Source organism: Aureobasidium subglaciale, assembly GCF_000721755.1.
Source record: "Aureobasidium subglaciale EXF-2481 unplaced genomic scaffold scaffold_6, whole genome shotgun sequence".
In the NCBI taxonomy this organism is placed as follows: domain Eukaryota; kingdom Fungi; phylum Ascomycota; class Dothideomycetes; order Dothideales; family Saccotheciaceae; genus Aureobasidium; species Aureobasidium subglaciale.
In genome coordinates this window covers 307,025-334,491 of record NW_013566989.1, presented here as the reverse complement: position 1 = coordinate 334,491, position 27,467 = coordinate 307,025, and the positions used below count along the sequence as shown (strand labels likewise).

Below are 27,467 nucleotides of genomic sequence, written 5' to 3'. Positions count from 1 at the left end.
GAGCGCGTCCATGCTGCAGATCAGGCACCATGGAGGAGGCTCCTTTGACTCTGGTGCGTCTTTCCTCTACTAGCCTCCACCAAGCGCATCTACTGACGTGCAGCAGGCGCATTCGCACGCGCGCAAAGCCGCCAAACAAACGTCAAAGTCGAATCTCGCCGCTGCTGCCACCGAACACCAAGCTGCAGCTGAGCACTATGCACAAGCCCAAGACTCGACCTCGGATCCAGAGGCCTTGCGCATGTTGAGCCTCTTGGAACATCACCACCGTCAACTGGCCGACATCATCCACTCCAAACACACGATTGCAAAAGCCGTTCAAGACGCCCACCATGGAGACCCGGACACTCCCATACCAGACACTTCGACCTCTGTTGCCACACCGCCTGCCGTCTTCTCGTCGTCCACTCCCCCACAGCTTACCACCCGCATACATCCAGCACGTCGCGAGTCTTCGCCAGCCCTGGCTAAAGATATGGCCACTCGCAGAGGCATTCCACAACACTCTTCTTCTCTCAACCCACGCAAGTCCGCTCCCTCAGCAGCGCCCGCCAACGACCCTTCTATCTCTTCTGACCGCAGAGCCCCACAAAAGCCCATCTCTTCTGACCAGACTGTTCGATCAAAAGATCAAGACGATGGCTTTTCTCGCTTCTACTCAAATTGGACCACTGGCCCACTGTCACGCCTGTCGTCCATGCTCGCCTTTACCGCTCTTCCCCTGACAGACACTCCTGAGCCCGATTCGCCAACCTCCTCGCGTCACCAAAAGACAAGCGCCCGAGCCTCGAATGACCCTGATGTCAAGTCTCTCATATCCCCCGCTGCTCTGAACGCCCTGCAGCAACACGGTCACATCGGTCCCGGCGAGAGCTTCTACGTTATACCCACAAGCGGTGGCACGGCGTCTTATGCCAATATTGTCACGCGAGAACAACGCTACGCTCGTCGCCACCATCTCTCAAATATCAGCGAAGACGATCCGGCCGAATTCGTGGATGCCCAGGAAACACTACCACCGAGACAACCCAATCGCGGTCTGATCTCTGTGAGAGAAGAAGAATTGCAATTGGAGAATGACACCCTCAAACAAGCTCTCGATCATGTGAGCCATCGACTGCAGGCGTTTGAATCGCATGCTCAAGATGCCTCCATGGCAGCTTTGACACACAGTGTGGCGAGTATACGGTCTACCGCTCCTTCGCACACGTCCAGACAATCTGATGACGATCTACACGCTGCCATGAAAGAGATCAAAAGACTTGAACACGACAATGCAAAATTCAGGGCTTACTATAGCAAGCTGAAAGACAGCGCCAAAGCAAGGAGAGCTGAACCTAGAGGCTAAGGTCCTCGTCGTTGCCTTTTTCCACATCTTGTTCTTTTATTTTCTCCTCGATACCCCTTTATAGATACCCTTGTACGATTGCCATGATACCACAGTACATCAGATATGCCAGTGCAGTGAGGCTATAGAGTCAAGACGGTTTACGGCCCTGATCTGATGCTCCGAGCCAGGTGCATGGTTACGAAAGAGGGCTGTCGAAATGCAGCATGATTTTCAGGAAATTCATTCAAGCGGCTCAGAGAGAGCCCGGGGAGGTGAGTATGCCCTTAATGTTAGACCAATCCCCAACAGCAACGGCCACTCGATAACAGGGCTGTCAAAAGGCAAGATGATTTCTCAAACTAGACAAGGTGAAGACGAGAGTAGCGATAAACACCTATCAATCGTCCCCCCTTTGCTTAATTCTCCCTCTTCTAACCATATCCCCCATACTGACAGGAGGCCTCCTCCTCTCTTCTCTGGTACGATAAGGCAATAACTTCGACTCTCTCAACTCCCTCTCCAAACAAGCACCCAAGCGTTCCAGAATCCACTCAGTCTCGGAAGTATGTCCCATCAAAGGACTCTCCCCACTCAACCAACTCCACCGATGTTCTGCGTGTTTTTTCTTCCACTCCTCCCTTGTCTCTGGCAATCTGAGCTCATCTGGAATCAAGTCATTCCCAGACATGGCGGCAGTATCATAATCGTTGGCCATGAGCTTCAAAAAGTACTCCCACTCACCCCAAGAATAGCGTTTGGGTGGTGAGGCGTTCAGATCTTTCATGAGACGTTGGGTCTCGCGTGCGAGGATGAAGTGATAGAAGTGTATGTCGCGCTCGAGATTGTCGCCCGCTTGTTCGGCGGAGATGGCATCGAAGAGTTCTTCAGCTTCGAGGTGTTTGGCCATGCGGTCGGCTATGCGGTCGGACATTGTGATGGGCGGCTCATTGTCGTCTTCCTCTGTGCTTGGAGCTTTGAGCTCACGACTTAGGTTTGGTCCATGGATTTTGGAGGCATCGAGGTCGTGAGAGAAGACGTGGCTCATGCTAAGAGATCTGAAGGCTGCTTTTCCGACGATTCTGATGCCTTCTTCGGGGAGAACAGTTAGGGAGGCGACCCAATTCGTCAAATTTGAGAAAAGTTGGACCACCGTATCACTCATATCAGAAATAAGCACGGTGAGGGTGGGAATCGCCAGGACACTAACGAGCAGAGTGTTAGCACGATAGACACAGTCCAAGAGCGGCTAAGACTTACCTCCACAAAACAAAGAAAGCTTTACTAGAGTTCGAAGAAGGTGTAAAGTCACCATACCCTATCTAAGCCACGGTAGTTAGTATAGGACCGCCACCCCCTTAACGGAGACTCGTATAAACTTACCGTGAGTAGACAAGTATATGTAAAGTACATTGTCTGGAAATAAGTCCAGCCCTGCTTTCTCTCTGCGACATGGAAGATAGCAGCACCAACTAGCCACAAGGCAAAGGCAGCGGTTGTAGACACTGCTAGAGCGATCCACTTGCGGTCCCTCTCAGCACAATCCTGGACCCTTCTCATCGCGGTAAACTCTTGTTCTCTTTTTTGAGCAGCATTTGTATAGCTCTCCACGAACTTCATGGTCTGGAAGCGGCTTACACGCATCCGTTGTTTACCGTCGCTAACACTATTGACGGCGCGCAGTCGCTTCTTCTCCATCATCCGGGCAGATATCTTCTTTTGTCCTCGTTCCAAGACCAGAGTTCGGATTGAGCCAACGACAAGACCGAGGATAACAATGCCACCGATGGCGAATGGTATGAAGAGCGATCGACCTGTATGTGTGCTTGGTCTGCAGGATTGCTCAATCAGCTCTCGTTCATCGATATCAGAATAGAAGATGACACTTACGAGAAGTCTCCAAGACCAATTGTAAGCAGTGTTACGTCTGCCCAATACACGGCATCCAGATATTCCCACTTCTCGACATGGCTGAAAACCAGAGCGCCAAGTAGAAGATATGTGAAGAAGCTCATCGTCTGCAGCATCAGCGTCCGTTGAGCTGTCGTAAGTCGAAACTGCCTGGCGTAATGTCCCTTGTAAGCACCCCAGACAGTCAGACTCATGAGCGCAGCAATGATGAGGTAGATGCCAGCAGCCATGATCGCATAGTAGAAAGCCGACGTCAAGGCATGATTAACGGCAGGTGCGGCAGGAGAATCTGTAGGAAGTCGATAGGTATGTGACACGGTTAGGGCAATGAGATCCGCAATTAGGAGCCCAGAGGAGACAGTGAAGCCAACAATCGTGATTGGTTGCGCTATCGAGAACCGCAAACGGTGAGCCATGTTGAGTAGTAACGATCCATTTGCAATGAGTGCAAGTGCCAGTGAGACGGCATTGATCGCAAGTAGCCTGATGTTCTTGGTCAGATACAGCCTCATAAACACGAGTGTAGTTTTGTTGCAAAGCACCATTTAGGATCATCGATTGTGGTGCCATTATTGACAGTACCGCCAGGTGGGATGTAGACTCTCCAACTCGACGATAAGGCACATATGGAGAAGGCGGAGGCCATAGGCCCAAACGTGCCTGCAATGAGGGGACATGCTGTTGACTCGAACCAATAGCGACTGCAGGATAATTTGTCAGTACTAAGGGTAGTTAAACATGTGGGCAAGCAAAGTCGTACTTCGGGTTCGTATAATCGCGTTCCTCTCCAAGATCGCCAGACTCTCTCCGTTTCGACTGCTTCTCTTGCTTCTCCGCAAACTGCTTGATCGGCTCGTCATTGGGTTCGCTCATCCTCTTGTAGGCTCGAATGTATATTGGTGATTTGTCTCTGCATACATGCCCAAAGAATATTCCGCTACGTTCATAATGTACCAAAATCGAGAAAGTAGGGCAAGAATAGGTTTTGAGGAGTTGACAGATGAGACGCGGCTGATCGAAGATAAACAAGCAAGCCACCTTCGTAGTTGGTCAAGCTTTGCCAAGGTACGTACGCACATGGTCACAGCGTGTGATCTGCAACTAGCGTCGAAGGAAAGTCTGGAGAAGTTGGAGTTGGCATGTTGACAAGCATTTGCTTTCCTGTGTCCGCTGTACTCAGGTAGTAGTTGTCAAAGCTGGCCAGAGTCCAAAGCCCGTGGTCTTTTTTTACTCATCATCTGAGAAGAATGTCCATCCTCCCATGAGGGACATGGATGCCTTCCTTACTCTATCTAGAATGACACGGCTAACAACGAGCTGTCAGGCTCAGTTGTTTTTTGCAACAGGACTGCCTGTACGGAGAGTCAACTCCAGTTGGACCGTCTTTGTAGACAGATATAGTTCATGAGTTCCATCGCATACTTTGATCATGGAGGACGGATCATGAAGGCTACATGAAGGTATCTCGGGCCCACTGTGGCATGTTCTCGCTTAGCGCGGGCCGTTCCCGCGCTAGCAAATCAAATCCATAGTCTCGCGCCTCCATCATGATGCTCCAACTTCAACTCTTCGCGGCCTGACTGATATGTCTTCCTCAGAGGATAACAACAACGTCATCTGATGTGGCAAGTCCTGCTATGTACTAACCTTCCCGTGATAGAGCGACGGTCAGAAGTGCCATGTCGAGTGTTTGTGTGTCGAGGACAAGGCACTCGAACATGTCTGCTCTGCCATGGACGTGCAAGCTTGTCCATTGAATATGAACACCCTCTCCATGGCCTGCAGCGAACCGAGTGGAAGCAATGTATCGGTCCAAAGAGGTAGGTACTCGATCTTGGTATGTCCTCATCCACGCAAGTGTATTGCTGGCTCATCTCGGTTGGCAACGGCCGCCGTATGGGCGCATCGATATGCTCCAGTCCGCGCCTCTGATCAATAGCCAGAGATGTCCCGTACGATACGGAGAACCATCGATATCACGGGGAACCATCGGGGAACCCAAGAACAGCAGCCTGTCTTGAAGCGGGCCCCTAAATCTTCCTGGTTCACCTTGCTCTTGCATTGGCGCATACGACTCTTTCTACTCGGATCCATCAAGGGCATCATCGGGGAAGCGCGGAGCGAGGTCTCGGATCGTGACAGGTCCGGGAAGTGGTGCGTCTCTAACAACACATGGGTCAGTGAATGCAACTTTTGCTCGGGAAGTGGGCAGGCTCAACCTAACATGCCATTCTTTGCAAGTCTTCTTCAGTTGGACCTAGAAGGAACTGAGATGAGGTTCTGATTGCTTCACTAATGCGGAAGTTCCTCGCTTATTTGGGAAGCTGCCGCTTGCTCCAAGCATTTGTCCTCAAAACGCACGCACCTTCTGCATCTATAAAGCAGAGCATTTATATCTTCCGCGCCTCCCAACTCGCTCATCATCACAACACGAAAACAGAACAACAGAAGTGTAAGCATCTCCGACCTCTCCTCTTGCAATACCCTCTCATCCTCATTCAGCTCGTGTTCCTCTTCTTCTCCATCTTCGATTGGCGTACACGATCTCTCAGCATTACTGACGTGCCTTTTGGTTGCAGTCTGCAGTCGTGCCATCAACATCGCCACTTTCTCAGTATCATCACTCGCCTCGCGTATTTGTAAGTTCTCGTCTCCGCAAGAGCCTTGATAACCGCCGCTTCCCTTCTTCTTTTCCTCCTTCATCATCCATCTTACTTCTCTCCCCTTACCACTCCACTCCACCTCACCTTGACTTCCTTCACTCATTTCGCACTTTGTTGAATCTCAACGCAACGTCTTCACCGCCCAGCTTGATTTGTATGTCGGTCCTGCGCAGCTAGCTGATTCTCACTGCACCGGTCACTCATCAACATCAATCCTCATTCTCGCATGCCCTCCTACTTCGTCATCTTCATAACGCCTTTCTTCATCGTCACTTCCTCTCCAATCTACCTCTCGTCACGCTCCCCTCTCTGCCACACGTTGTCACTCTTTATTTTCGTTGCATTTCACTTCAATTCACACTACCTTACTTTGTGCAGCACCTTTGCTAACAACTCGCCTCACATCAGAGCCCCGCAGACTCAGACAACATGTCCGACGGTGCCCCCCAGCATACTCCCGTCGAGGACTTCGGCCAAATCCCTGCCGCTTCCGCCAACACAGGCAACCCTGAGGATCTCGCCGCAGCCCGTGAGCACGGCTGGACTGAGGACTCTGCACTTGACTACAACGCGTTCAACGCTCCGACTTCGGACAGCAACCCCACCTGGGCCAGCTCAGCCAAGGTCTACGAGTGGGACGGCGAGGAAGGTGATGTCGGTCCTGCCGATCCTGAGCTCGAGGCTCAACTTTTCGAGGGCGAGCATAACAGAGCCGGCACTGCTCTCGACCACATCATGAACTTCTCCGCCACGGTCGAAGGTCCCCAGACATACGATCCCATCAGCAGCGTGAGTTATCTTCCATACTTCATCTTTCAGTCGTCTAGAGCTGACTCTTGATGCAGTTCGAGAACGCCGGCCTTCATCCTCAAGTTCTAGCTAATGTCAAGTTGTGCCAGTACGAGACAATGACTGTCATTCAGGGTTATTGTATCCCGATCATTCTTGCAGGCCACGATCTCGTGGCTGTTGCTCAGACTGGTTCCGGCAAGACTGCTGCCTACCTGATCCCTATCATCTCCAAGTTGATGGGCAAGGTTCGCAAGCTCCAGGGACCTCGCTCTAAGGGTGGTGTCCGCGTTCGTGCCGAGCCGCTTGTGGTTATTGTCGTCCCCACCCGCGAGCTCGCCCAGCAGATCTTCGATGAGGCCCGCCGTCTTTGTTACCGTTCCATGTTGCGCCCAGTCTGCGCATATGGTGGTATCCCCATGGGTATCAACCTCCAGGAGCTTGGAAAGGGTTGCGATCTCCTCATCGGCACACCCGGTCGTCTTCAGGACTTGATGGACAAGCCCGATGTCTTGTCCATGAAGCGTGTCAAGTTCACCGTCATCGACGAGGCCGATGAGATGCTGCACACCGACTGGGAGCAAGAGATGAGCAAGATCATGGGTGGTGGTGGTAAGTGACGCACCTCCAACATGCCAGAGACATATGCTGATCAGATCTTAGATATGAATGAGGTTCCTGACCATGCCTACCTGATGTTCTCCGCTACCTTCCCTAAGGAGTCTCGTGCTGCTGCTCGCATGTACATGGCTGAGGACTTCATCCGTGTCCGCATCGGCCGTGCTGGTTCTACTCACAAGAATGTCGCTCAAGACATCATCTTCGTCGAGCGCAACTCCAAGAAGCAGGCCCTCTACGACATTCTCATGGCCAGGCCTCCCTGCCGCACCCTGGTCTTCTGTAACAGCAGGCCCGCAGTTGAGGAGCTCGATGACTATCTTTGGAACCGCAGTATCCCCACCATCTTCATGCACGGTGGCCGTTCTCAGCTCGAGCGCGAAGATGCCATGAGGAGATTCAAGGGCGAGAAGTTCCACGTCCTCATCGCCACTAACGTCTTCGGTCGTGGCATCGACATTCCCCAAGTCAACCACGTCGTCAACTACGACTTGCCCGGTACTGAGTATGGCGGCATTTCCGAGTACATCCACCGCATTGGGCGCACTGGACGTATCGGACACAAGGGTCAAGCCACTTCCTTCTACAACGAGAGGAACGAGGACATTGCTCCTGCTCTTGTTAACATTCTTCTCGAGACTGAGCAGGAGGTTCCCGACTTCCTTCTGGAGTTCAAGCCCGAGGATGGCAAGGCTGAGTTTGTGGACGATGTCACAGACGATGAGGATGAGATCTCGGAGCCTACCTATGTCACCGCGGCTGGTAACGGCGACGCCTCTGGCGAGCCTGCCTCTCCTGCTGCTGCCGAGGGTGGCTGGGGAACTGGAGATGCCGCCGAGGCTGAAGCTCCCACCATTGACGCTTGGGCTTCTGCTCCTTCTGCTGCTTGGTAAGTGGTCAACCTTTGTTGATTTCTTTCTTCTGCGAGGCGATGGTCGGAGTTGTAGGATTAGACGAAGCATACAAGGATAATGCCCAGCAGCGGCTCGAGACTGAGCCAACTCTCGCGGACTTCCTAGCAAGTGAGAAATGAAAACCGTCTTGACATACACCGAGCTCTCGTGATTTCCTGTTCTCAGATCCCTGCAGCCTGATCGAAACGCTTCTCAAAGGCACACCAAAGGTGATTCTTCTAGCTTGATGTTGACAATTGTAAATTAAAGCTAATATTGATGACATCATGTTCTCTGGTTGGGCAATATGTCACATCGTGACCCTTGAGCATTCGAATACAGCAAGTCCAGGCGCCATCGCTAACAGTGTACAGAGAACAAAAAGAGTCATCACACATCACATCCTAATTACCATATCAGGAACACCAGGTCTACCCACACGGTCAACACCAACATGTTGTTTTCCATCCCGACCGACGTACTTTCCATATCCATAACGTGGTAACTCTGAGCTGGGAAGTGTAGGGGTCACCTCTGCCCGAGCACGGCCGAAGCCGCGCATAGAGTCTGCGATGGAGATTTTACTGCCGGTGATGCCGGCTTCCATGTCAGAGTTTTGATGATAACTGTTTCGCTCACCAGTAGGAGCTGAGAGCAAGCGTGTGACCAAAGCAGTCTTGGTAGCAGGGGCTTGGAAAACTGCATCATTGAGTAGGCGACTCTGATGCAAGAGGGAAATCGTATCGGCAAGAGTGATACCGCGATTGGGAAGTGCACGCCTATGACCTGCGAAAGCAAGAGTGTATGCCAGAGCATAGATGATGAGGAAGGCTGTTAGAGGGTAGAAAGCAGTCATATGAGCGCTGACACGGATACGCTGTTGGGGGATGAAGAATTGGTTCCAGAAGACGCCGCCTGCGAGGATGGGAAGAGTTGATGCTATGAGTGTTACAAGGCTGAGGATTGCTACGCGTATGTGACCGTTTACTGCTGCCTTCAAAGTTACCACAAAGGGTGCGTCGGCGGTGTAAGAGAGAAGGAGACTCTTCTCAGCGAGGCAGCCGCCAGCTGAAGACATGGAAGCATATGGTTGCAGGCGGCGAAAAGCGAGATCAATCGGCTGCCATGCAAGAAGGCATAGTAGACCGAGCAGAGACGGCACAAACGAGTACATGAAGTTGGACGACGAGAAGCCGAAACTGTTCACAGCCCCGGGGAGATCTGGTAGGAAGCCGCCGCTGATAGCCGTCGCTGGAAGATATGACACAACCAGGAATGCAAGGAGCAGTGCAACAGCAATGAAGACCCAGATAGACGTGAAGCCAGCGCGGAGGAACCAAGGCAGGTAGTTGTCAGTGTTGTCAGGTTGCAAGACCATATCCGTGGTATTGCTTGTGAGGTTAGAACCATAGCTGTAAGGACGTCCGTATTCGGCTTCAGGAATGTTGGAGTAACGAGTAGCTTGGTTTGTGAATTTCTCATTCAGAATGCTTTCACCTCCGCTGTATGGCCTGGCAGGTCTGTTCGGTGCACCCAGAGTGTGGAAAACATCATTGTGGTTGTACGTAGTGCTGAAGTAACCCAATCTATCCTGTCTCTCAGTAGCGTGACCCCAGAGCTCGTGTTTGTTGACATGAACACCAATGTCGGCAAAGTGGTCAAGGATGTTGCTACGCTCAGTAATGACAATCAAGTCTGCCAAAGTGCGAGCGTCCCACTTGAGTCCAGTTCCTCTGTGGTGGAGGAACACCCAAAGAGTGATCGAAGCGACCAAAAGGATGATGTAGAGTGCAATCACAGTCCAGACGGATCCTTGTGTGGCAAGCCAGACCCAGCTGCCAGGGTTTCCACGGAAGTAGACGTTGAAGGAAGACGCCAACAGAGGAACGGTGAACAACGCGAACCAGGAGGCGAGCAAGAATGCTCCAATGGCACGCTGACCTACCCTCAGGTGAGTCAACGGAAGAAGTGCAAAACCAGATGGGAACATGGGTAATGTTGTTCCGTGGCCACGGAGGGTCGACGTCTTAGATGCCAGTGCGATGAAAGGTGCGATCCTGTACACCGCTTTCTGGATCTCGAAAAGCCAAAGAAGCAATATCATACCCAGAAGAGTAGGTAGATATTTGAACACAAAGTATTTGCCATCGCCGAAAGTTCCATAGTTGCATAATCTCTTGTGTACACGAGACCAGATTGCAGTGAAGACCAAAGCGATCAAGTAAAGCGCTAAGAGGGAGACGAAGACAGCGAGCCGCACAGGACGAAGTGTCGGTGGCAGAGCAGTCAGGGGAGCATAGAATGAGTCGGTAGATGGCTCGAATGGCGCGAACAAACTCGGTGTCTGCTCCATGGGTTGTTGTGCGGGCGTCTGTCTGCTCTTACGTCGTGGGCTCCGCAGTGGAATGGGAATCGGTGCAATGTCATCGTAGGGTTGATCAGACATTGAAGGAAAGGTTTCCCTCAAGGGCAGAGGGCCTTCTTCGTGATCGAGCCCGAAGTCAGGACCAAGCCATCGCTTTCCTTCTGTGCTATCTTCATCCCTAGTAATCTGGTCGATGGCGAAACGTACATAGGGTGTATCAGCTTCTGGTGTCGGAGGATCGTACTGACGAGCAATCTGCATAGAAGCAGAGCTCAAGGCGGCTTGTGGAATGCGGATTGGCTCCAGGCGAGGGACATCTTCCAAGACTGTGCTTGGTACTGGTTTTCTCCTGATTGGCGAGCCTCTCCTGGGAGGAATCGGGGGTACGGAGATCTCGGTAGGGGTCAGGTCACGTCGTCTTACACCATGACCTCTCATAGGGTTTTGTGACGGTTTTGACACATGACGAATCAGGACCGGACGAGCAATGCCTTCATAGCTCTGGCGTGAGGGTTGATATGGAGAGACTGGAGACACCGGGGATACCGGACTCTCTATTCTGCGAATTGAGCGTGAATGTGTCCGTGGTAAGGCGTATGGTCGTGATGGTGAGGTTCGGCTGTCCGAGCGATTGGATGATCTAGAAGACACGGAGAAATAGTCTTCTGATGCCGTGAACGAGCGTTCTGAGTATGTTCGTTCCAGTCGAGGCTGCGAAACTGCTTCAAGGTCAGATATACATCCAAAAATAGTAACGGCTTGCGCCTACCATTTGTATGCTTGAGATGCAAGGATTCTAGTGAACGACTTATCATTGCTGCGAACGATCAAACGATTAAAACGACAAAAACGACAAAAACTGCCGTCAACGATATCAAAACGTGCAAAAGGCTTCAATCGAGAATGATGTAGCAACCACGTTCTTTTTCAGTGCTAACATGGTAATGGTTGATTTTACATGTGGCCGGCTGCCGAGGAGGAGGCTGGTTAAAGGCCCACTTCTGCCAACCACACACGACACGATTTGCGCGCACCCACCTGCCTCAATTGGACGATTCTACACAGCCGTCAGACTTGAGCCCGTCCAGCGGCCCTTTTCGGTTTGGTCTCCCAGCCATTTCTGACCAACTCGTTTGTTGATGGATATGTCATGAGTTGCCCTGGTGAAGAAAGACGTCGATCTTCATGGCCTTGGCGGCCAGTGCACAGTTCTTTGTTCGCGTTTCGTGGGGCTCGTGGTCAACCTTCTTCGATCTCTTCTGCTCCTTTTCTTTTGAAAGAATGCTAACGAGCATTACGAAACCATCTAGTTATAAATTTCTGGTTTATCATGTCTGTGTTTGCTGTCGACGTGTTGATCGGTATACCTTCCTACGCTGGAAGCATGACACAAGACTTCGATGATCAAGCTTGATGTCATCTGCAGTTGGCCAAAAAAACACCTTGTTGGCTAACCTGACGCTCCCAAACTTCATGCTACTCCTTTCTACATGACTGTCTTCTTTTACGAACACGTCATCTGTCATGGCAATTGACTCTGCTGTCGCTCAACTTCTGTCCTTGAACCTGAAAGAAACAACAGTTTCCGGCTCTGGAGGATCAAGCTTTAGCTCCACGTCCAAGATCACGACCAAACTTGACGATGGCACGACGAAGCAGTACTTCCTAAAGACGGGATCTGGAGGGGAAGCATCGGTCATGTTTGAAGGTCTGTAGCTTTTGACCATAAGTAGTAGGCTAGCACTAAGAGAAGTCAGGCGAGCACGCGTCGCTTAGTGCAATTCAGAAAGCCGTGCCCGCGCTCTGTCCAAAGTCATATGGGCATGGCGCATTTGCCGACACGCCCTCGAAGCACTTTCTCGTCACCGACTTCGTCGACCTCTCGAGTCGATTCTCCTCAAATGCATCATCTTCAGCTCCTTCACTTGCCGCTAAGCTAGCTAAGCTTCATAGCACACCAGCGCCCCCACCACCAGGAGAGTCTAGCCCAAAGTTTGGCTTCCCAACCACGACATGTTGTGGTGAGACGCCTCAAGACAATAGCTTCAAGAGCAGCTGGGCCGAGTTCTATGCTGAGAATCGACTCATATTTATCATGAAGCGTAGCGAGAAGAAGAACGGCGTTGACAAGGACTTGCGCTCCCTTGTTGAAACGATGTGCAGCAAAGTGGTCCCACGTCTTATTGGCGATGACCATCTCAATGGCGGTAAGGGCGTCACTCCTGTCGTTGTTCATGGCGACCTATGGTCAGGCAACGCGAGTCTGGGGAAGCTGCCAGGCATGGAAGCTCCTGAAGACGTGATCTACGACTCCAGTGCGTGCTATGCTCACAGCGAATTCGAGCTCGGTATCATGAAGATGTTCGGAGGATTTGGAGGAAGCTTTTCGAAAGAATACCATGAGCTGCTCGCAAAAACCGAGCCTGCGGACGAGTACGCAGACAGAGTTGCTCTGTACGAGTTGTATCACCATCTAAACCACCATGCTATGTTCGGTGGAGGTTACAGAAGTGGTGCCGTCAGTATCATGAGTAAGCTGATTCAGAAGTACGGCAAGGACAAGTAATGCTGGGTAGTATGATATGTGACGCGCCAGCTTGGGCGATGATGAAGATGATGAATTTGTAGCCGTACAGTTGATGTACTTTTTATATACAGGTAATCGGCTAATGAGATGAAGAAACCAATTCTCTAGACTCCAGGCAATGCTCCCCAGCGCAAGTTGATATCTGTTTCCGCCCAGCCCAGCCCAGCTGATGATTCCCGAACGCCGACGCCAATGAAGATTTAGAAGAGAAGGGCCACCAAGATGGATTTATGCAGCGTTCAAAGGTTTGTAGTCGCCTGCGTCCTCAGCCATGGCAAGCTGGCTCTTCTTGGCACGCTTCTTGATGACATTCTCGATAAAGGCTTCGCCAGCCTTGTAGGAGCTGCGAACCAGAGGGCCACTTGCGCAGTAAAGGAAGCCCAGGTCGAGTGCGCGTTGTCTCCAGAGTTCGAATTTCTCAGGCGAGACGTACTCCTCGACCTTCATGTGACGCTTGGTAGGGCGCATATATTGACCGAATGTGACAACATCGACGTCGATCTTGCGAAGTTCTTTGAGAGTGTCCCACAACTGTTCCTCGGTCTCGCCGAGACCCAACATCAGACTAGTCTTTGTGATCAGACCCTCTTTGGCCTCCTTTGCAGCGTTGAGGACCTGGAGCGATTGGCGGAACTTTGCGCGAGGATCGCGGACGAAAGGTGTCAAGGCTTCAACGGTCTCCATGTTGTGAGCGTACACATCCAGACCACTTTGAGCGACCACCTTGACCATGTCGAGATCACCAGCGTAATCGCCGGTCAAGGCCTCGACCAGCATTGTGGGAGCCTTCTGCTTAATCTTGATGATTGTTTCGGCGAAGTGGTGTGCGCCGCCGTCTGCGAGATCGTCACGGTCGACGGAGGTCAAGACAACGTAACCAAGACCCCATCTGCGCAAGGCTTCGGCAGTGTTCTCTGGCTCGTGGATATCTAGCGGAGGGGGCTTTCGGCTGGTTTTGACTGAACAGAATCGGCATCCACGGGTACATGTGTCGCCCATAAGCATGATTGTCGCAGTAGCGGCAGACTTGTCATCGCCGCCCCAGCAGTCGGAGATGTTGGGACAGCGAGCTTCTTCACACACGGTGTGTAGGTTCAGACCACGCAGGTCGTTCTTGATCTTCTTGAAGTTTTGGCCAACGGGGACAGGAGTCTTGAGCCATTCGGGCAGTCGTGTGTGAGGCTTCTTCTTGCCGGCAGGGCCAACCATAACCGTCTTCAACTCCAGAGCCTCCTCGGGGCTCAAGGGCTCCTCTTTTCCAGAAACAAAGTCGCCGAATGCAGGGCCAGCATTCAAGACATCGGAGAATTTGCTAGCTCGTCGAGGGGTAGAGTTCGTTGTATTTGGCGACGAGGGAGTGATGTCTGCTGTGGCCGTGGCCAAGCATCGTCTTTGTAGGCGAGGCGCATTTGTGACTGTCGAGAGGATGCGGCGGGAAGCTGGTCGTAGTGAAGACATGATTGAGGTTGTGGTGTATGCAAGGTATAGGTAGAGAAGAGGGTTAGGAGCAGTGACAATTCCTCATGAATTGTTGACTCGGTCCTACAAATTCCCGCATCGGCGCCGCCACTCTTCTCGCAAGAGGCGCAGACACCTTTGTCCTGTCCCAATCGGAATCCTTCCGCGTTTGCCCGTAGACCCTTGTCCGAGATGCGCTGCTAAGAAGGCCCCCATCGACGGAGCAGTTGTCCGCCATCTTACCTAAACTCCACGACTGATTGGAACATAGTTCTGTTCTGTGGCATTGCCTCCAACATGTCTGTCAGAGCCTCAAAAACGATCAAGTGCTTGCTTCTCAATAAGGCGTTTCCAATCTCATGCGAATCTGCAGGCGATGACGACTGTGGGCGTCACTACCACATAGTATCCGAACCATGACCCCCAACTTCTCGCGCTCCAGAGCAAATCAGGGTCGTCAACCATGGCCGCCACTCATACCCTCAGCACATTTCGCTACGAAGCGTCTTCGAACACTTTTATCAAGAAGTCTGTGGAACGTGCACTGCGTCCGAATGAAATAAAGATACAAGTAACGCATTCAGGAGTCTGTTACACCGATGTTCACGCCAAAGACAAGGCCTGCGGTTTAGGCCATGAGGGCGTTGGTGTAGTTGCCACCATCGGTGACAATGTGACCTCTATGAAGCTTGGTGATAGAGTTGGCTGGGGGTAAGTACTTCCTGACAGTTTTTGCTGCTGTGGTGTTACATGCCATCTGTCGACTCGGCCTGACCATCTCATAGCTGGTTGCGAAGCGTGGGTACAGTCGTATTTGTATCAAAGTGTCGAGACTGAAAGTGTTAGTCTTGCGGCAACTGCTCTGTATGTGTCGACGGATATCGCCAATATTGTGCTCAAGCAAGTGGCTTTGCTTTCTGCGACCATGAGCAAGGTAATCAGGCAGTGTAGATTCCCGCTTCCTCATTCTGACTGTAAAGCTCAGGCGCTTTCGCCGATTTCCACATCATCGATGCCGACTTTGCCTACCATATCCCTCCAGAGATACCTTCCTGGCAAGCTGGCGTCTTCATGTGCGCTGGAGCCTCCACTTACGAGGCGTTGGACGCAGCTGGCACGAAGCCCCATCACCGAATTGGTGTTGTTGGCTTAGGCGGTCTTGGACACATGGCTGTTCTGTTCGCCAAAGCAATGGGCTGTGTTGTGACTGTCTTCTCTGGGTCATTCGGCAGAGCAGAGAGCAAGGCTGAAGATGCTTTCAAACTCGGTGCTGACGAGCTACGCACTCTAAGCGATATCGACACAACTTTGCGGCCAGGCAGATCTGAATATCTTTCCGCTGGGGGAAATGAGACGCAATCCGTATCACTCGTTGACGTCCTTCTCGTGTGTTGTAACGAGACGCCTGACCTGGAGAAGATTCTGCCTTTTCTGGCACGACGGGCGACGATCGTTCTCATGTCGATACAGCAAAAGCCACTTGTTGTTCCATATATGCCTTTCATACTACCTGGTCACAAGATCGTTGCCTCAACCGAAGCATCAAGGCAGAACCATCTTGCTATGATCCAATTTGCAGCTCGGCACAAAATATCACCGTGGGTAGAACGATTCCCTATGACGGAAGATGGCCTCAAGAGTGCGTTCGAAAGACTTGAGAACGGCGAGATGCGATTCAGAGGAGTGCTTGAGGTTCCTGGTGCTTGATTTTTGCATTCTCCCAGTGTACTACTGTACGTAACGCTAGTAGCCATGCAGAGGCACAACACAATAGCTGCAATGTACAGCACACATAGTGATCTCAGCTTATCTCGTCCTTTCTCCAACTGAATCCAGGCTTTTGATATAAATACTATCTGAATTCATTATCTCGATATTCTAGCTTCTCTGTCGACTTTAAATCTTATGTTTCGCTTCCATTCTTTGAACTTGCTACTGCGAAGCGTGCTTTACTTACGGTTTCCCGAGACTGCGAATGTTGAAACACATATTTGCCCACTACGGCCTCCAGGTTAGCAATTGTGGCCCAGAACGGATTTAATTCCTAGCATACACAGAACAAGGTAGATATATCAAGAAAATACCCAGTCACATGGAGATGTGGATGTGCCATGGTCGGACAGCATCATCATACCCTTGCTAATGGTATCACCCTGACATGACATCATCGACAAAGGATCACTTGGTTCTTCCGGCGAATCAAGTCTCTCTCCAGCACCGCTCGTGGTTTGATTTACAACGATTCGATTTGACAATTCTTCTTGGTAAGGAGTACAAGCAAATAATCGGCCGCCTGCCTATTTGCCGAAGATGCTTGCCCACGACTTGGCCGCAGCTTGTTTTTAGGCGACATGCATGCTCTAACCAAAAACGGGCTGTTGATAAGCTTAGCGCATCCTTTGCGTGTCTTATCGCTTCATCTATCATGACTTTCGGCAGGCCAGAATACTACGTACTACATCATGATAAGGAATATGGTCATTGCCGTGGGTCCAATGATGAAGACAGGGTCCGACGATGTGTGCCGGTATCTGAATAAGTAGTCGCAGCAATCGTGACATATGGCAGCCTTTGCTCCCATCTTTCTCCGATTTCCTTGTCTGCAGCAGAGATGATGAACAGAATCAGACGACCTTTTCCGATCTCTCGCCGAGATACAGATTCTGTCCAATTGAATACTTTAGACCCTCAAAAGACTGCAGATGACCTTGACAGAAAAGGTGCCGATGCTGGTGTTGAAGTCGATCCGACAGACATTGAGCATGGCCACCTTCAGGAGATTGAAGTGGATGTCGACAAGGTGCTACACGACGGAGAGATCAAGGACGTCGACGCTGATACCTCGCCGTATCCTGAAGGTATATTTTGATGATCGTTTGGTCATAAGTCGAGTTATCTAACACTTTTTGCTAGTACGTGCTGTGGTCCCGGAGACAGATGACCCTAGTATGCCATTGAACACACTACGTATGTGGATTGTAGGTATCATCTGGACCATGCTTGGATCCGGTGTCAATCAGTTCTTCTCGCTGCGATATCCAGCAGTACATATTGTTTCACTCGTAGCCGAGCTTCTTGCTTTCCCAATGGGAGTTGGACTGGCGCATATCCTGCCAATCTACACCATGGATCTTGGACCCCTCGGAAAGTGGAACATCAACCCAGACCGTCACTTCGTGAGTCTTCAGCTAGTCACATCCGACACACAAGCGTTGCTGACCAAGAACGCAGAACATCAAGGAACATGCTCTGATTACTATCATGTCGAATGTCACGATTGGCTTTGCTTCGGGCTCTGACGCTTCCAACATGATTCAAGCTGCTAAAAAGTTTTATGACTTTGATCTTTCTGCTGGCCTCGCCGTCTTGATGGTCTTGTGTACGCAGTGTCTTGGTTTTGGTGTTGCCGGCCTGGGCTCACGTTGGGTTGTCGAGCCGGCCTCAATTATCTGGCCCGGTATCCTTGGAAACTGCGCTCTGCTCTCGACTCTGCACTCTAAGTCAAACGCCGTTGCCAATGGCTGGAGAATCTCTCGTCTTCGATTCTTCTTCATTGCCCTTCTGGCTGCGTTCGTCTGGTATTGGTTCCCAGGTCTTATCTTCCCAGCGCTCAGCTACTTTACATGGATCTGTTGGATCGTACCAAACAATGCTGTCGTAAACCAGATCTTTGGTATGCAGACTGGACTAGGTATGTTCCACATCAAAGACCAGCTGGAAAAATTAGAGAAATTGACTCAATTAGGCATGTTTCCCCTGACCTTCGACTGGAGTCAGATAGCCTACAACACCAACCCTCTGTTGAGTCCTCTGAGCGCTGCACTAAATGTTCTAGCTGGCTTCGTTTTCTTCTTTCTGATCATTACACCTGGGCTTTTCTACACCAACAAGTGGTTCACGGGCTACCTCCCATTGATGACAGCAGATGTCTACGACAACACCGGAGCCAGCTACAATGTGACGAAGATCATCAATCCTCTTACCAAGAGTCTTGATCCTGAAGCCTACCGCGCATATTCACCTCCATTCTTGAGTGCGACCTTCGCATTCGTGTATGGTCTCTCGTTCGCCTCTATCACTGCTGTTTTGACCCATACCTATCTCTGGCATGGCACTGAAATTTGGACTGCTCTTCGCGGAACAAGGAAGCTCGATATCCACGGACGTCTGATGAAGGCATACAAGCCTACACCTTGGTATTGGTATGTTATTGTTCTGGCAGTCTTTACAGCTTTATCGTGTGTCATGGTTGAGATCTACCACACCGATCTTCCCATCTATGGTGTCGCCCTGGCTCTGGTCATTCCTGCTATCTACTTTATTCCTTGTGCTTTAATTCAAGGTGACCTTGATCCCTTCCACCCGTCCAAGAGTAGGTCGCTGATATGTACAGGTATCTCGAACGTCGACGCCAATCAAATTAACGTATGTTTTATTGAGATTATTCGTGCTTCTCACACCCTGACACAGTAACAGGTTTTGTCCGAGTTCATCGGTGGATACATGTTCGCAGGCAAGCCTCTGGCCAACATGATCTTCAAGGTAAAGTCGTCTAAACGATGGTTGTAATCGTTGCTGATGTCAGGATGTACTAGATTCTGTCGACCGCCGTAGTCAACCAAGGAATTTTCTTCGTTCAAGATATGAAACTGGGCCACTACCTGAAGCTTGCGCCTCGAACCGTATTCTTCGCTCAAGGCTTCGCAGCGATCCTCGGTGCCCTGACCCAAACGGGAGTTACTTTATGGATGCTAGGCAATATTGACAACATCTGCAGCTCCGATCAAGCCTCCTCATTCACCTGCCCGAACGGCCGCACAGTATTCAGTTCTTCGGTGATCTGGGGCTTGATTGGTCCAGATCGTCTTTATAGTATCGGAAAGAGGTATTCGTCGCTCTTGCATTTCTTCTGGATCGGTGCTATCACACCGGTCATTACTTGGTACTTGTACAAAAGGACAGGCAAGAAGATCTTCAAGGACATCAATTGGCCGCTATTCTTTGTAGGCACTTACAATGTGCCGCCAGCTACTGGTAAGTACATTATGCAGATGCGACTGAAGGGGAGAAGCTGACCATATTGATAGGTATCAACTACACCTCCTGGGCGCTGGTCAACTGGGTGTTCAACGGCTACATCAAGAAGAACTTCTTTGCTTGGTGGACGAAGTACAACGTGTGTAGCGCCGTCTCCAGGTCATACTCAAAACAAACAAACTGACGAAAAGTAGTATGTTCTCGCCGCTGCCGTCGATACAGGCACAGCCGTTGCCGGCATCGTTATCTTCTTCGCCGTCAGTTATCCCGGCTACTCTATGCCAGACTGGTGGGGTACAACGGTGTTCGCGAACACGCTCGATGCCGTAGGCGTTTCGAACCTACCGCTACCTGCAAGCGGTTTCTTTGGTCCTGCGAATGGTACTTGGACTTGAGATGTTGTCTTCCCAAAAGTAGAACATGATCCAGATCGTACGAAACCTTTAACTAGGTCATATAGATGTATGAATGATATGTATACTGTCAAGAGCGGCCCCTTGACTGTGGCTTGTCGTTGTAAGATTGATAGTGGCCTTCAGAAAGGCTGCTGTGTTGTTCTGCTTGCAGACCCAAGAGCGATGCATTCTCACCGGATTGCCCATTTAGGAACAGAGAGTTTCAGGCAGACCTTTGGATAAGCACCACCAAACGTCCAGCAGTCATAGCAGCGAGTTCTTGCTCTATCTCATGACGTTCGCTGTGAGATAGCTCTGCCCAGATCTCGGCGTGGAGTCCTGAACTGACCGTTGCGTCAGGAGCCGGCGTCGAATGTGATGAGGAGAGAGATTTTGATGGGGACGCAGGAGGACCCAGTAAACATGGCAAACTCTATTTGCCAATTTGTGCGTCCTTCATGAACTTCGAAATGGCTTCCTTACAATTTCTATCTGTGAAGTTCTCCCAGACTTCGTAAAGGCTGATAAGCTCTTGAGTCGCAGCCATACATGCTTCAATATCGATCTCGCTTTGAGCCATCCAGTCTGTCATCTTGGCCATCTTGGCCGGATTTTGTAGCGCATTCTGCAAGGCCGATGCACTCGTTGTGGCAGCATGTTGTTGTAAATTTGGCTGTTGTGACCCACGCAGGACTATAGCTAGGAACATAGCTGTGACAGCGATGATGTGTGGCGGGTACATGAGAGGCATATCGGTGTTGTAGTGATCGTTAATGACATTCTGAGCCATAACCATCTCATCCACAGACAGGCTCAGACTAGGAGCCAAATCGCTGAGACTTCGATACGGGTGGTGGATGATCATGCGTGCTGACATGGTGCTGATAAGATTGAACTCGCATTCACCAATCTTGCTGATGTCGTTGATGCCAAGCTCTGGCCACTGTCTAGCCGCTTCGGCCAGTACCAGACGAATGTGTATTGGACACTCTTCAACCTTACAGGCAACGTACACGGCTGTTGTCATGACCAAGTATGGATTGGTTTTTCGGATCTCGACTTTGGTATAGAACCGTCGAACATAGATCTGAGCTGTGGCCAGAGGTTGTTGTCTAACGTTCATCCTACGACCGAGCTTCCCGATTTCTACGCCAAACTGTCAATTAAACAGCAGATAACTCAAGGGATGGCCGACCTACCCCGTCCAACGTATATATTCATAAGTCGCGGATCAGGCATGGGATATTTGTGATACAGCTCCTGGTTGTCTTGTTGTTGTTGATTTCGGATATCATCGAGTTGGTCCTTTGTGAAAGTCCAGTGCGTACGCTGTGTCGAATCCCAGTAGTTGGCCGCCATGGCGGATGCTGTGCTATGTCTGCTTTCGGATGGATATTCTGATTCAGCTTTATCAAGGCAAAAGGTACTATAAAAGTATATGGTGGTGTCACTTTGAAGACCAGATCACCATGACTTGCGATGGCCGTGATGCCAAGGCGACGCTCATGATACACGGGAAGAGCAGCTGGAAGAGGCAGATTCAGGTACGTCTGCAATACAGACTTGAGAGCCTACCTACATAGAACAATTCGTGATTGACTTTTAAGAAAATCATCGGAATCACAAATCGATGTCCAGCAAGATTGAGAGAGGTGCGGACGTGTTATTTCCGGAAAGGTCAGCATTTCCAAGCTTGGGCCTGTAAAAGGAGTGCCAAGGAGGAAAGAAGGAAAAGCGTCATAAGTCAGGACAGCGGGGATGAGGCCTTTTCGGTTGTTCGAGGCTTAAAGCAGAGAAGAAGATAACACGCTTTTCGTTGCTTGCTCGTCGCAGTCCACCATCTGCTGCCGTGTTGCGCTTGTTGACGAAGAGGCGCTCGTTGCTGAAGGAAAAGCAAGGCGCATCGCGGAACCCCTTTCCTGGTACATCAGAGCCATGAAACCGAGATAGCCCGAACTTCAACAGACGGCAGACCATGGACGCCGAATCACCAGCCGAGAAGGAGAACAGGACTCGTTCCTTGTGGAAGAAACTGGACACACAAAACGAGGGCTTCCTCGACTTCAAGGCCCTCAGGAAGGGTCTGAAGAAGCTCGATCATCGTGAGCATCAACCGACCTCCCGGATCTCGCGAAGGCCAAAGAAGTACTGACACACGCGTCAATTGCAGCTCTGAAGAATGCAGATGGTTTGATAGAGGATGTACTCGAGGCTGCCGACCTCAACAACAGTGGCCGTATCGAATATGATGGTCAGCAGCACGAAGCCCCCCTCGACCCGTCACACAGTCCGCTAACCCGACCAAGAGTTCCGCAAATTCGTCGAGCAAACCGAACGAGAACTTTGGCAACTGTTCCGAAGCATCGACCGCAACAACGATGGCACCCTTGACAAGAACGAGCTACGCGCCGCCTTTGTCCGCGCCGGTCTAGCCGTGCCCAACTCGCGCCTCGATAGCTTCTTCGACGATGTAGACACAGACAACGATGGCGCCATCAATTTTGAGGATTGGCGGTATGTCTCCTGCTACGGAAGAGCTAGCTTGAGACACAACTGACTGTCAACAGTAACTTCCTCCTGTTTATGCCAACAAACTCGCCAGGCATCAAGGCCGTCATGTCATATTATCAGTCGGCCATGAAGGTGACTGCAGAGGGCGATGTGTCGGTCAGTGATGAGACTATCCAGGGACTAGGTACTGCAACCTCCTTTCTTAAACACTCGCTCTTTGGGGCCATCACCCGAATTGCTTCACCACCACCAGCACCAGCACCATCACGGCAGTATTCTGATCATCATGATACTCTGCCCGAAAGCAATCCACCTCTCCCGTCACTCCACAAAGAAGCCGCTGTTGTCTCTGATCACGACGACCGATCACATGCATCGCGTGCCTGGGCCTTTATGAGCATGCTGACGGAGTTCGTCCCTGATCCAGGCTATTTCCTGGCTGGTGGCATATCAGGCGTCGCTTCGAGAACTACAACCGCCCCGCTAGATCGATTAAAGGTCTACCTCATCGCCCAGACCGGCAGTAACGAAGCAGTACAAGCCGTCAAAAGTGGTGCACCCGCAGCAGCAGCAAAATCGAGCGCAAACACTTTAGCCAGAGCCTGCAAGGAACTATGGGCAGCAGGCGGTATTCGCAGTTTATTTGCCGGTAATTTCATCTTTGCAAGCAGCGTGAATGTTCGCTGACAGTGTCAAAAGGCAATGGTCTAAATATTGTCAAGGTCATGCCTGAGTCCGCCGTAAAGTTCGGCTCGTATGAAGTAGGTGGATGCCCTGCTTCTCTTGGAAGCCATGCTAATATCTACCTTAGGCTGCGAAAAAGATGGTCGCAAGATTCGAAGGACACAGCAACACGCGAAATATTTCACCAGTCTCGCAGTTCGTTGCTGGAGGCCTCGCAGGCATGGTGTCACAAGCCGTCGTCTATCCCCTCGACACTTTAAAATTGTAAGTCAGTCGTGGCCGTCCTCGCTTGCAATACACTAACATGTAACAGCCGGATGCAATGTGAGACTGTACCAGGCGGTTTACGTGGGACAAAACTTATCGCAGCCACCGCAGCCAAGATGTGGGCTAAGAACGGCATCTTCGCTTTCTACCGAGGCTTACCAATGGGTCTTGTTGGCATGTTCCCCTACGCTGCCATCGATTTGGGTACCTTTGAGTATTTGAAACGTACCATTACGGCGTACAACGTCAAAAAGTATGGTGGACACGAGGCAGACAATGCGCCTAGTAGCTTTGCAACAGCTCTCATAGGTGGCTTTAGCGGTGCCATTGGAGCTTCCGCAGTCTACCCCGTCAACCTTCTACGTACCAGACTGCAGTCTCAAGGTACTGCCAGTCATCCCAGGACCTACACGGGAATTATGGACGTCACCCGACAGACCCTTGCTGGAGAAGGTGTCAGAGGTCTGTTCAAAGGCCTGACACCCAACCTGCTCAAGGTCGTGCCTGCAGTCTCCATCACCTACGTCGTTTACGAAAACACCAAGAAAGCCTTGAACCTACGCTGATTAGCGAATTCCGCACACCCAATCGACTGCTTTACGACCGAGATACCCACAACCCTCTCCACTCAATGAGTGGCAAAGTCAGCACTCTATACCCTGCAGTCTACACTGCCCAACCTGGAACCCGCCATATTCCAGTCTTCTTCGTCCCTCATGCATTGCGCAAGGCGCTACATTGGAGTTTGGCTTTCACTCTGTTCTTTCGGATTGTTTTTTTGGGTGGCAGAAGTTTCGGGTTGGCATAAATCCGCCAACCAGCACGCAAGATGTGCAAAACTATATCTTCTGTTCAGTTTGCCAGCGAAAGGCGTGCCGTACCATCTGTTTCGTTGGACGTTTGCTGTTTGTTTTCTATATCCTACAATTTAGACCTCAGGAATTGTCATACCCACTTGTTTGAATCAAGCCTCAGTCTGTTTAACCTGCATTTTGATAATTCGCTTGTTGCATCTTTGTTCCTTAACTCGCTCGCTCCAAACGCCAGATCCAAGGTCTTGGCATGGCCGAAATTATTTCTGCGACCTTGATGAACGCCGCTAACAATTGACATAGAACACATTTGTCACATTATCACCTATAACAATGGAGACACTACCTGGAGTTACTCCGCAGGAGCAACAAAATACCTATTTCTACATTGGGCAGCATGAAACCAAGAGAACAGTCCCTGTTACCACCGAGTTGGGCAACCAAGCGCAAGATGCTGGCGTAAGTTTGAGTTCCTTGTCAATCATGTCCCATTTCAAAGTCCCAGAACGCTTTGCTTCTCAGATTGTGGCAATGTGATCTAGGATATCACTCAGTTGGACTCTGCATAATTTGAAACTATGACGGGATCTGTCAGCAGTCAAATAACTAACCGCTGCTTTAGTACGACATGATGACTAGACCCATCACATCTCCTGGATTCCAAGCAAAAGTTCTTGCGTTGGTAGACGCCTATTTCGAGGCAGTCTCAGCATCAGCGAACGCAGATGCTATTCCCTACCCTCTTGTTGCACCGCTCACTCCCGAGGATACGAACTTGGTACCAGACGAATATATCTCTACTATGATCTGCTGTACAAGCACCTGGATCGATCTTGCTTCTCCAGATCCAGTCATTGCCCATGTCTCTCGTCAAGTGTTCAACCACGAGGTTGCTTATGCTGCCTTCTGTGGCGTCAACAACATCATGATTCAAGGACCTGACCTCGAGGCATCTTCTGTGATTAGCCAGTATGCTAGAGCAATCTGGAACTCCCTCGAAGCCGGACCGTACATCAACCTTCAGATCTTACTTCCTATGCAGCCCGCTGAGAGTAAAACCGCCGAGGACGGATTGAGCCTGGCCGGCCGTGCTAGAGACTCATTCAAGACTATCAAGTCCATGTCAACTGACGCTCTTTGGTCGTGGGACACTTGGGAGCTGATCAGATCGACTTGCAAGTACCATCCTAGACTCACTGTCGCTCTTGAAGTTCCTCAGAAGTTGCCTTCCTCTGAGATTCAGTCACGTTGGTTCTCCGAGCCTCTTCGCACCTTGATGCTTCCTGAGTCGACCTTTGCACGCAACGCCAAGGGCTTCCCTGTGCTGAACAAGCCTGTTCAGGCCCTGCTCACTCGTTATATGCGCCTCAAGACTGTCCCATGGATCATTCTCAGCGACGTTGGCCCTATCCCTGGACAGAACCACCCCGGCATGCCCGTCAATCTGCCTGACAGATCTGCGTCTCCCGACCTTCCCACTCCTGCACAATCCAAGCGCAAGCAGCAGACGCAGACTCAGAAGCCCAAGGACTTGACTCCCCACCTGAGCTACATCCGTCATCTCCAACGTACTCAGCCTCCCCGCCCCATCATCGACCGCTTCGCCGCTGGATACCAGGACTTCTTGCAGTCGCCTCTGCAGCCCTTGACCGATAATCTCGAATCCATCACCTATGAAGTCTTCGAGAAGGACCCTATCAAGTACGAGTGGTACGAGCGTGCTGTTGCTGCAGCTCTTAAGGATCTTCACAAGAAACTGCAGCGTCCTATCGTCGTCGCCGTCGTCGGAGCTGGTCGTGGACCCCTGGTGACTCGCTGTCTCAAAGCATCCGCCAGCACTGGCATCCCCGTCAAGCAATGGGCAGTAGAGAAGAACCCCAACGCCTACGTCCTCCTCCAACGTCGTAACGCCACCGACCCTCTCTGGAATAAGCGCGTCACCGTTGTCAAGACTGACATGCGTGCCTGGAAAGGTCCCGTCATCGACTCTTCGCCCGCAAAAGTCGATATCCTTGTCTCTGAACTTCTGGGTAGTTTTGCAGATAACGAGCTGAGTCCCGAGTGCTTGGATGGTGTTCAGCATGTTTTGCACCCCGAACATGGAGTCAGTGTGCCTGCTTCCTACACTGCTCACTTTACACCGATCGCTCATCCAAAGATCTACGCCGACTTGTTGTCGAGAACTGATGATCAGAAGTGGGAATTGCCATACGTCACCATGCTGCACCAATACGATGATCTGTGCATCGATCCCAAGACTCTCCAACCTGATATTCAAACAGCGTGGGAGTTCACTCATCCATTGCCTGAGGCCATCATTGCACAATCAAACCTCCGCCGCGGAGGTAGTGTTCAAGCAGGTGGCGGCGGCATGGTAGGTGGAGATGGCTGGAACGAGCATAACGCACGTTTCTGCCGTCTTCGCTTCACTGCTTCTTCGCGAGGAGTCTGCCATGGTTTGGGTGGCTATTTTGAGACCGTCCTCTACTCTCCTGAGAATGGAAGCAAGAAGATTGAACTTAGTATCAATCCTAACACTATGGAGGACAAGAGCAAGGATATGATTTCTTGGTTCCCTATCTTCTTTCCGCTCAAGGTATGTTTTGCTCTCCTTTTACACTCTCTTGTCTTTGTTGGCCTTACTGACGTTTGAACTCCAGACGCCCCTTTACATCCCTACGGCCTCCGAGATCGAAGTCTCCATGTGGCGTCAGACTGACGACCGTAAAGTATGGTACGAATGGCAAATCGAGGTCTTTGCTTCCCTAGGTGGCTCTCGTCAACGCATCGCTGCCTCAGACCTGCATTCAAGCATTAAGAATGGCTGTTTGATGTAGAGTAGACGACCTGCTGTTTATATTTTGAGGTGGGAGGGTAAGAAGTTGGAGTGCGGGTTTGTTGGTCAGGACGGCGCTTTTGGAGTGAGCATATGAGGTGTAGAGAGAGCATTGTGCATTGATAGAAAAGCATGGTTTCATCATGGATCTAAATTTTGTCCAGTCTCTCGTCGTCGATACTGACGAATTTGTGGTCCTGTGGAAAAGCAAGAATGAATCTATAAGTGATAATATGCTGCTGAGAGCATGGAAGCATACCTTCTCATCGAAAGATACTCTCTACGTAGAAATGTTTCTGCATTCCAGCAGCTAC

At 50.8% G+C, this 27,467-nt stretch overlaps 11 protein-coding genes across 11 annotated transcripts; 7 read left to right on the top strand and 4 right to left on the bottom strand.

Annotated features, from left to right (window-relative positions):
• Window positions 1-29: 29 nt before the first annotated feature.
• AUEXF2481DRAFT_3539 (uncharacterized protein) lies at window positions 30-1,348 on the top strand (the record flags this gene model as incomplete). The annotated part of the gene is made up of 2 exons (XM_013489773.1): window positions 30-53; window positions 107-1,348. The coding sequence occupies 2 exons, from the start codon at window positions 30-32 to the stop codon at window positions 1,346-1,348; spliced, it is 1,266 nt and encodes a 421-aa protein (XP_013345227.1).
• A 379-nt stretch (window positions 1,349-1,727) lies between these two features.
• Window positions 1,728-4,111, bottom strand: AUEXF2481DRAFT_3538 (uncharacterized protein; the record flags this gene model as incomplete). The annotated part of the gene is made up of 6 exons (XM_013489772.1): window positions 1,728-2,532; window positions 2,588-2,649; window positions 2,711-3,158; window positions 3,218-3,721; window positions 3,781-3,939; window positions 3,999-4,111. 6 exons carry the CDS (start codon window positions 4,109-4,111, stop codon window positions 1,728-1,730), a joined length of 2,091 nt encoding a protein of 696 aa, XP_013345226.1.
• A 2,219-nt stretch (window positions 4,112-6,330) lies between these two features.
• Window positions 6,331-8,201, top strand: AUEXF2481DRAFT_3537 (uncharacterized protein; the record flags this gene model as incomplete). Its single annotated transcript, XM_013489771.1, has 3 exons — window positions 6,331-6,690; window positions 6,747-7,302; window positions 7,354-8,201. 3 exons carry the CDS (start codon window positions 6,331-6,333, stop codon window positions 8,199-8,201), a joined length of 1,764 nt encoding a protein of 587 aa, XP_013345225.1.
• A 233-nt stretch (window positions 8,202-8,434) lies between these two features.
• On the bottom strand, window positions 8,435-11,637 carry AUEXF2481DRAFT_615662 (uncharacterized protein). Its single transcript, XM_013490110.1, has 2 exons — window positions 11,336-11,637; window positions 8,435-11,285 (listed from the first exon to the last, which is right to left on the bottom strand). Exons 1-2 carry the CDS (start codon window positions 11,379-11,381, stop codon window positions 8,599-8,601), a joined length of 2,733 nt encoding a protein of 910 aa, XP_013345564.1. The 5' UTR covers window positions 11,382-11,637; the 3' UTR covers window positions 8,435-8,598.
• A 453-nt stretch (window positions 11,638-12,090) lies between these two features.
• On the top strand, window positions 12,091-13,132 carry AUEXF2481DRAFT_3535 (uncharacterized protein; the record flags this gene model as incomplete). Its single annotated transcript, XM_013489770.1, has 2 exons — window positions 12,091-12,274; window positions 12,324-13,132. 2 exons carry the CDS (start codon window positions 12,091-12,093, stop codon window positions 13,130-13,132), a joined length of 993 nt encoding a protein of 330 aa, XP_013345224.1.
• Window positions 13,133-13,381: 249 nt separating this feature from the next.
• Window positions 13,382-14,611, bottom strand: AUEXF2481DRAFT_3534 (uncharacterized protein; the record flags this gene model as incomplete). The annotated part of the gene is made up of 1 exon (XM_013489769.1): window positions 13,382-14,611. One exon carries the CDS (start codon window positions 14,609-14,611, stop codon window positions 13,382-13,384), a length of 1,230 nt encoding a protein of 409 aa, XP_013345223.1.
• A 263-nt stretch (window positions 14,612-14,874) lies between these two features.
• Window positions 14,875-16,483, top strand: AUEXF2481DRAFT_78474 (uncharacterized protein). The gene is made up of 4 exons (XM_013490054.1): window positions 14,875-15,322; window positions 15,397-15,409; window positions 15,458-15,545; window positions 15,597-16,483. Exons 1-4 carry the CDS (start codon window positions 15,075-15,077, stop codon window positions 16,316-16,318), a joined length of 1,071 nt encoding a protein of 356 aa, XP_013345508.1. The 5' UTR covers window positions 14,875-15,074; the 3' UTR covers window positions 16,319-16,483.
• A 598-nt stretch (window positions 16,484-17,081) lies between these two features.
• AUEXF2481DRAFT_78473 (uncharacterized protein) lies at window positions 17,082-20,140 on the top strand. The gene is made up of 9 exons (XM_013490053.1): window positions 17,082-17,469; window positions 17,525-17,787; window positions 17,843-18,302; window positions 18,357-18,953; window positions 19,005-19,036; window positions 19,088-19,153; window positions 19,207-19,645; window positions 19,699-19,787; window positions 19,843-20,140. Exons 1-9 carry the CDS (start codon window positions 17,223-17,225, stop codon window positions 20,041-20,043), a joined length of 2,394 nt encoding a protein of 797 aa, XP_013345507.1. The 5' UTR covers window positions 17,082-17,222; the 3' UTR covers window positions 20,044-20,140.
• A 336-nt stretch (window positions 20,141-20,476) lies between these two features.
• On the bottom strand, window positions 20,477-21,402 carry AUEXF2481DRAFT_3531 (uncharacterized protein; the record flags this gene model as incomplete). The annotated part of the gene is made up of 2 exons (XM_013489768.1): window positions 20,477-21,189; window positions 21,243-21,402. The coding sequence occupies 2 exons, from the start codon at window positions 21,400-21,402 to the stop codon at window positions 20,477-20,479; spliced, it is 873 nt and encodes a 290-aa protein (XP_013345222.1).
• A 394-nt stretch (window positions 21,403-21,796) lies between these two features.
• Window positions 21,797-24,494, top strand: AUEXF2481DRAFT_87462 (uncharacterized protein). Its single transcript, XM_013490067.1, has 7 exons — window positions 21,797-22,145; window positions 22,214-22,294; window positions 22,350-22,557; window positions 22,611-23,203; window positions 23,254-23,315; window positions 23,366-23,502; window positions 23,552-24,494. The coding sequence occupies exons 1-7, from the start codon at window positions 22,019-22,021 to the stop codon at window positions 24,069-24,071; spliced, it is 1,728 nt and encodes a 575-aa protein (XP_013345521.1). The 5' UTR covers window positions 21,797-22,018; the 3' UTR covers window positions 24,072-24,494.
• A 106-nt stretch (window positions 24,495-24,600) lies between these two features.
• Window positions 24,601-27,392, top strand: AUEXF2481DRAFT_106667 (uncharacterized protein). The gene is made up of 3 exons (XM_013490109.1): window positions 24,601-24,776; window positions 24,940-26,913; window positions 26,978-27,392. Exons 1-3 carry the CDS (start codon window positions 24,651-24,653, stop codon window positions 27,152-27,154), a joined length of 2,277 nt encoding a protein of 758 aa, XP_013345563.1. The 5' UTR covers window positions 24,601-24,650; the 3' UTR covers window positions 27,155-27,392.
• Window positions 27,393-27,467: the final 75 nt, after the last annotated feature.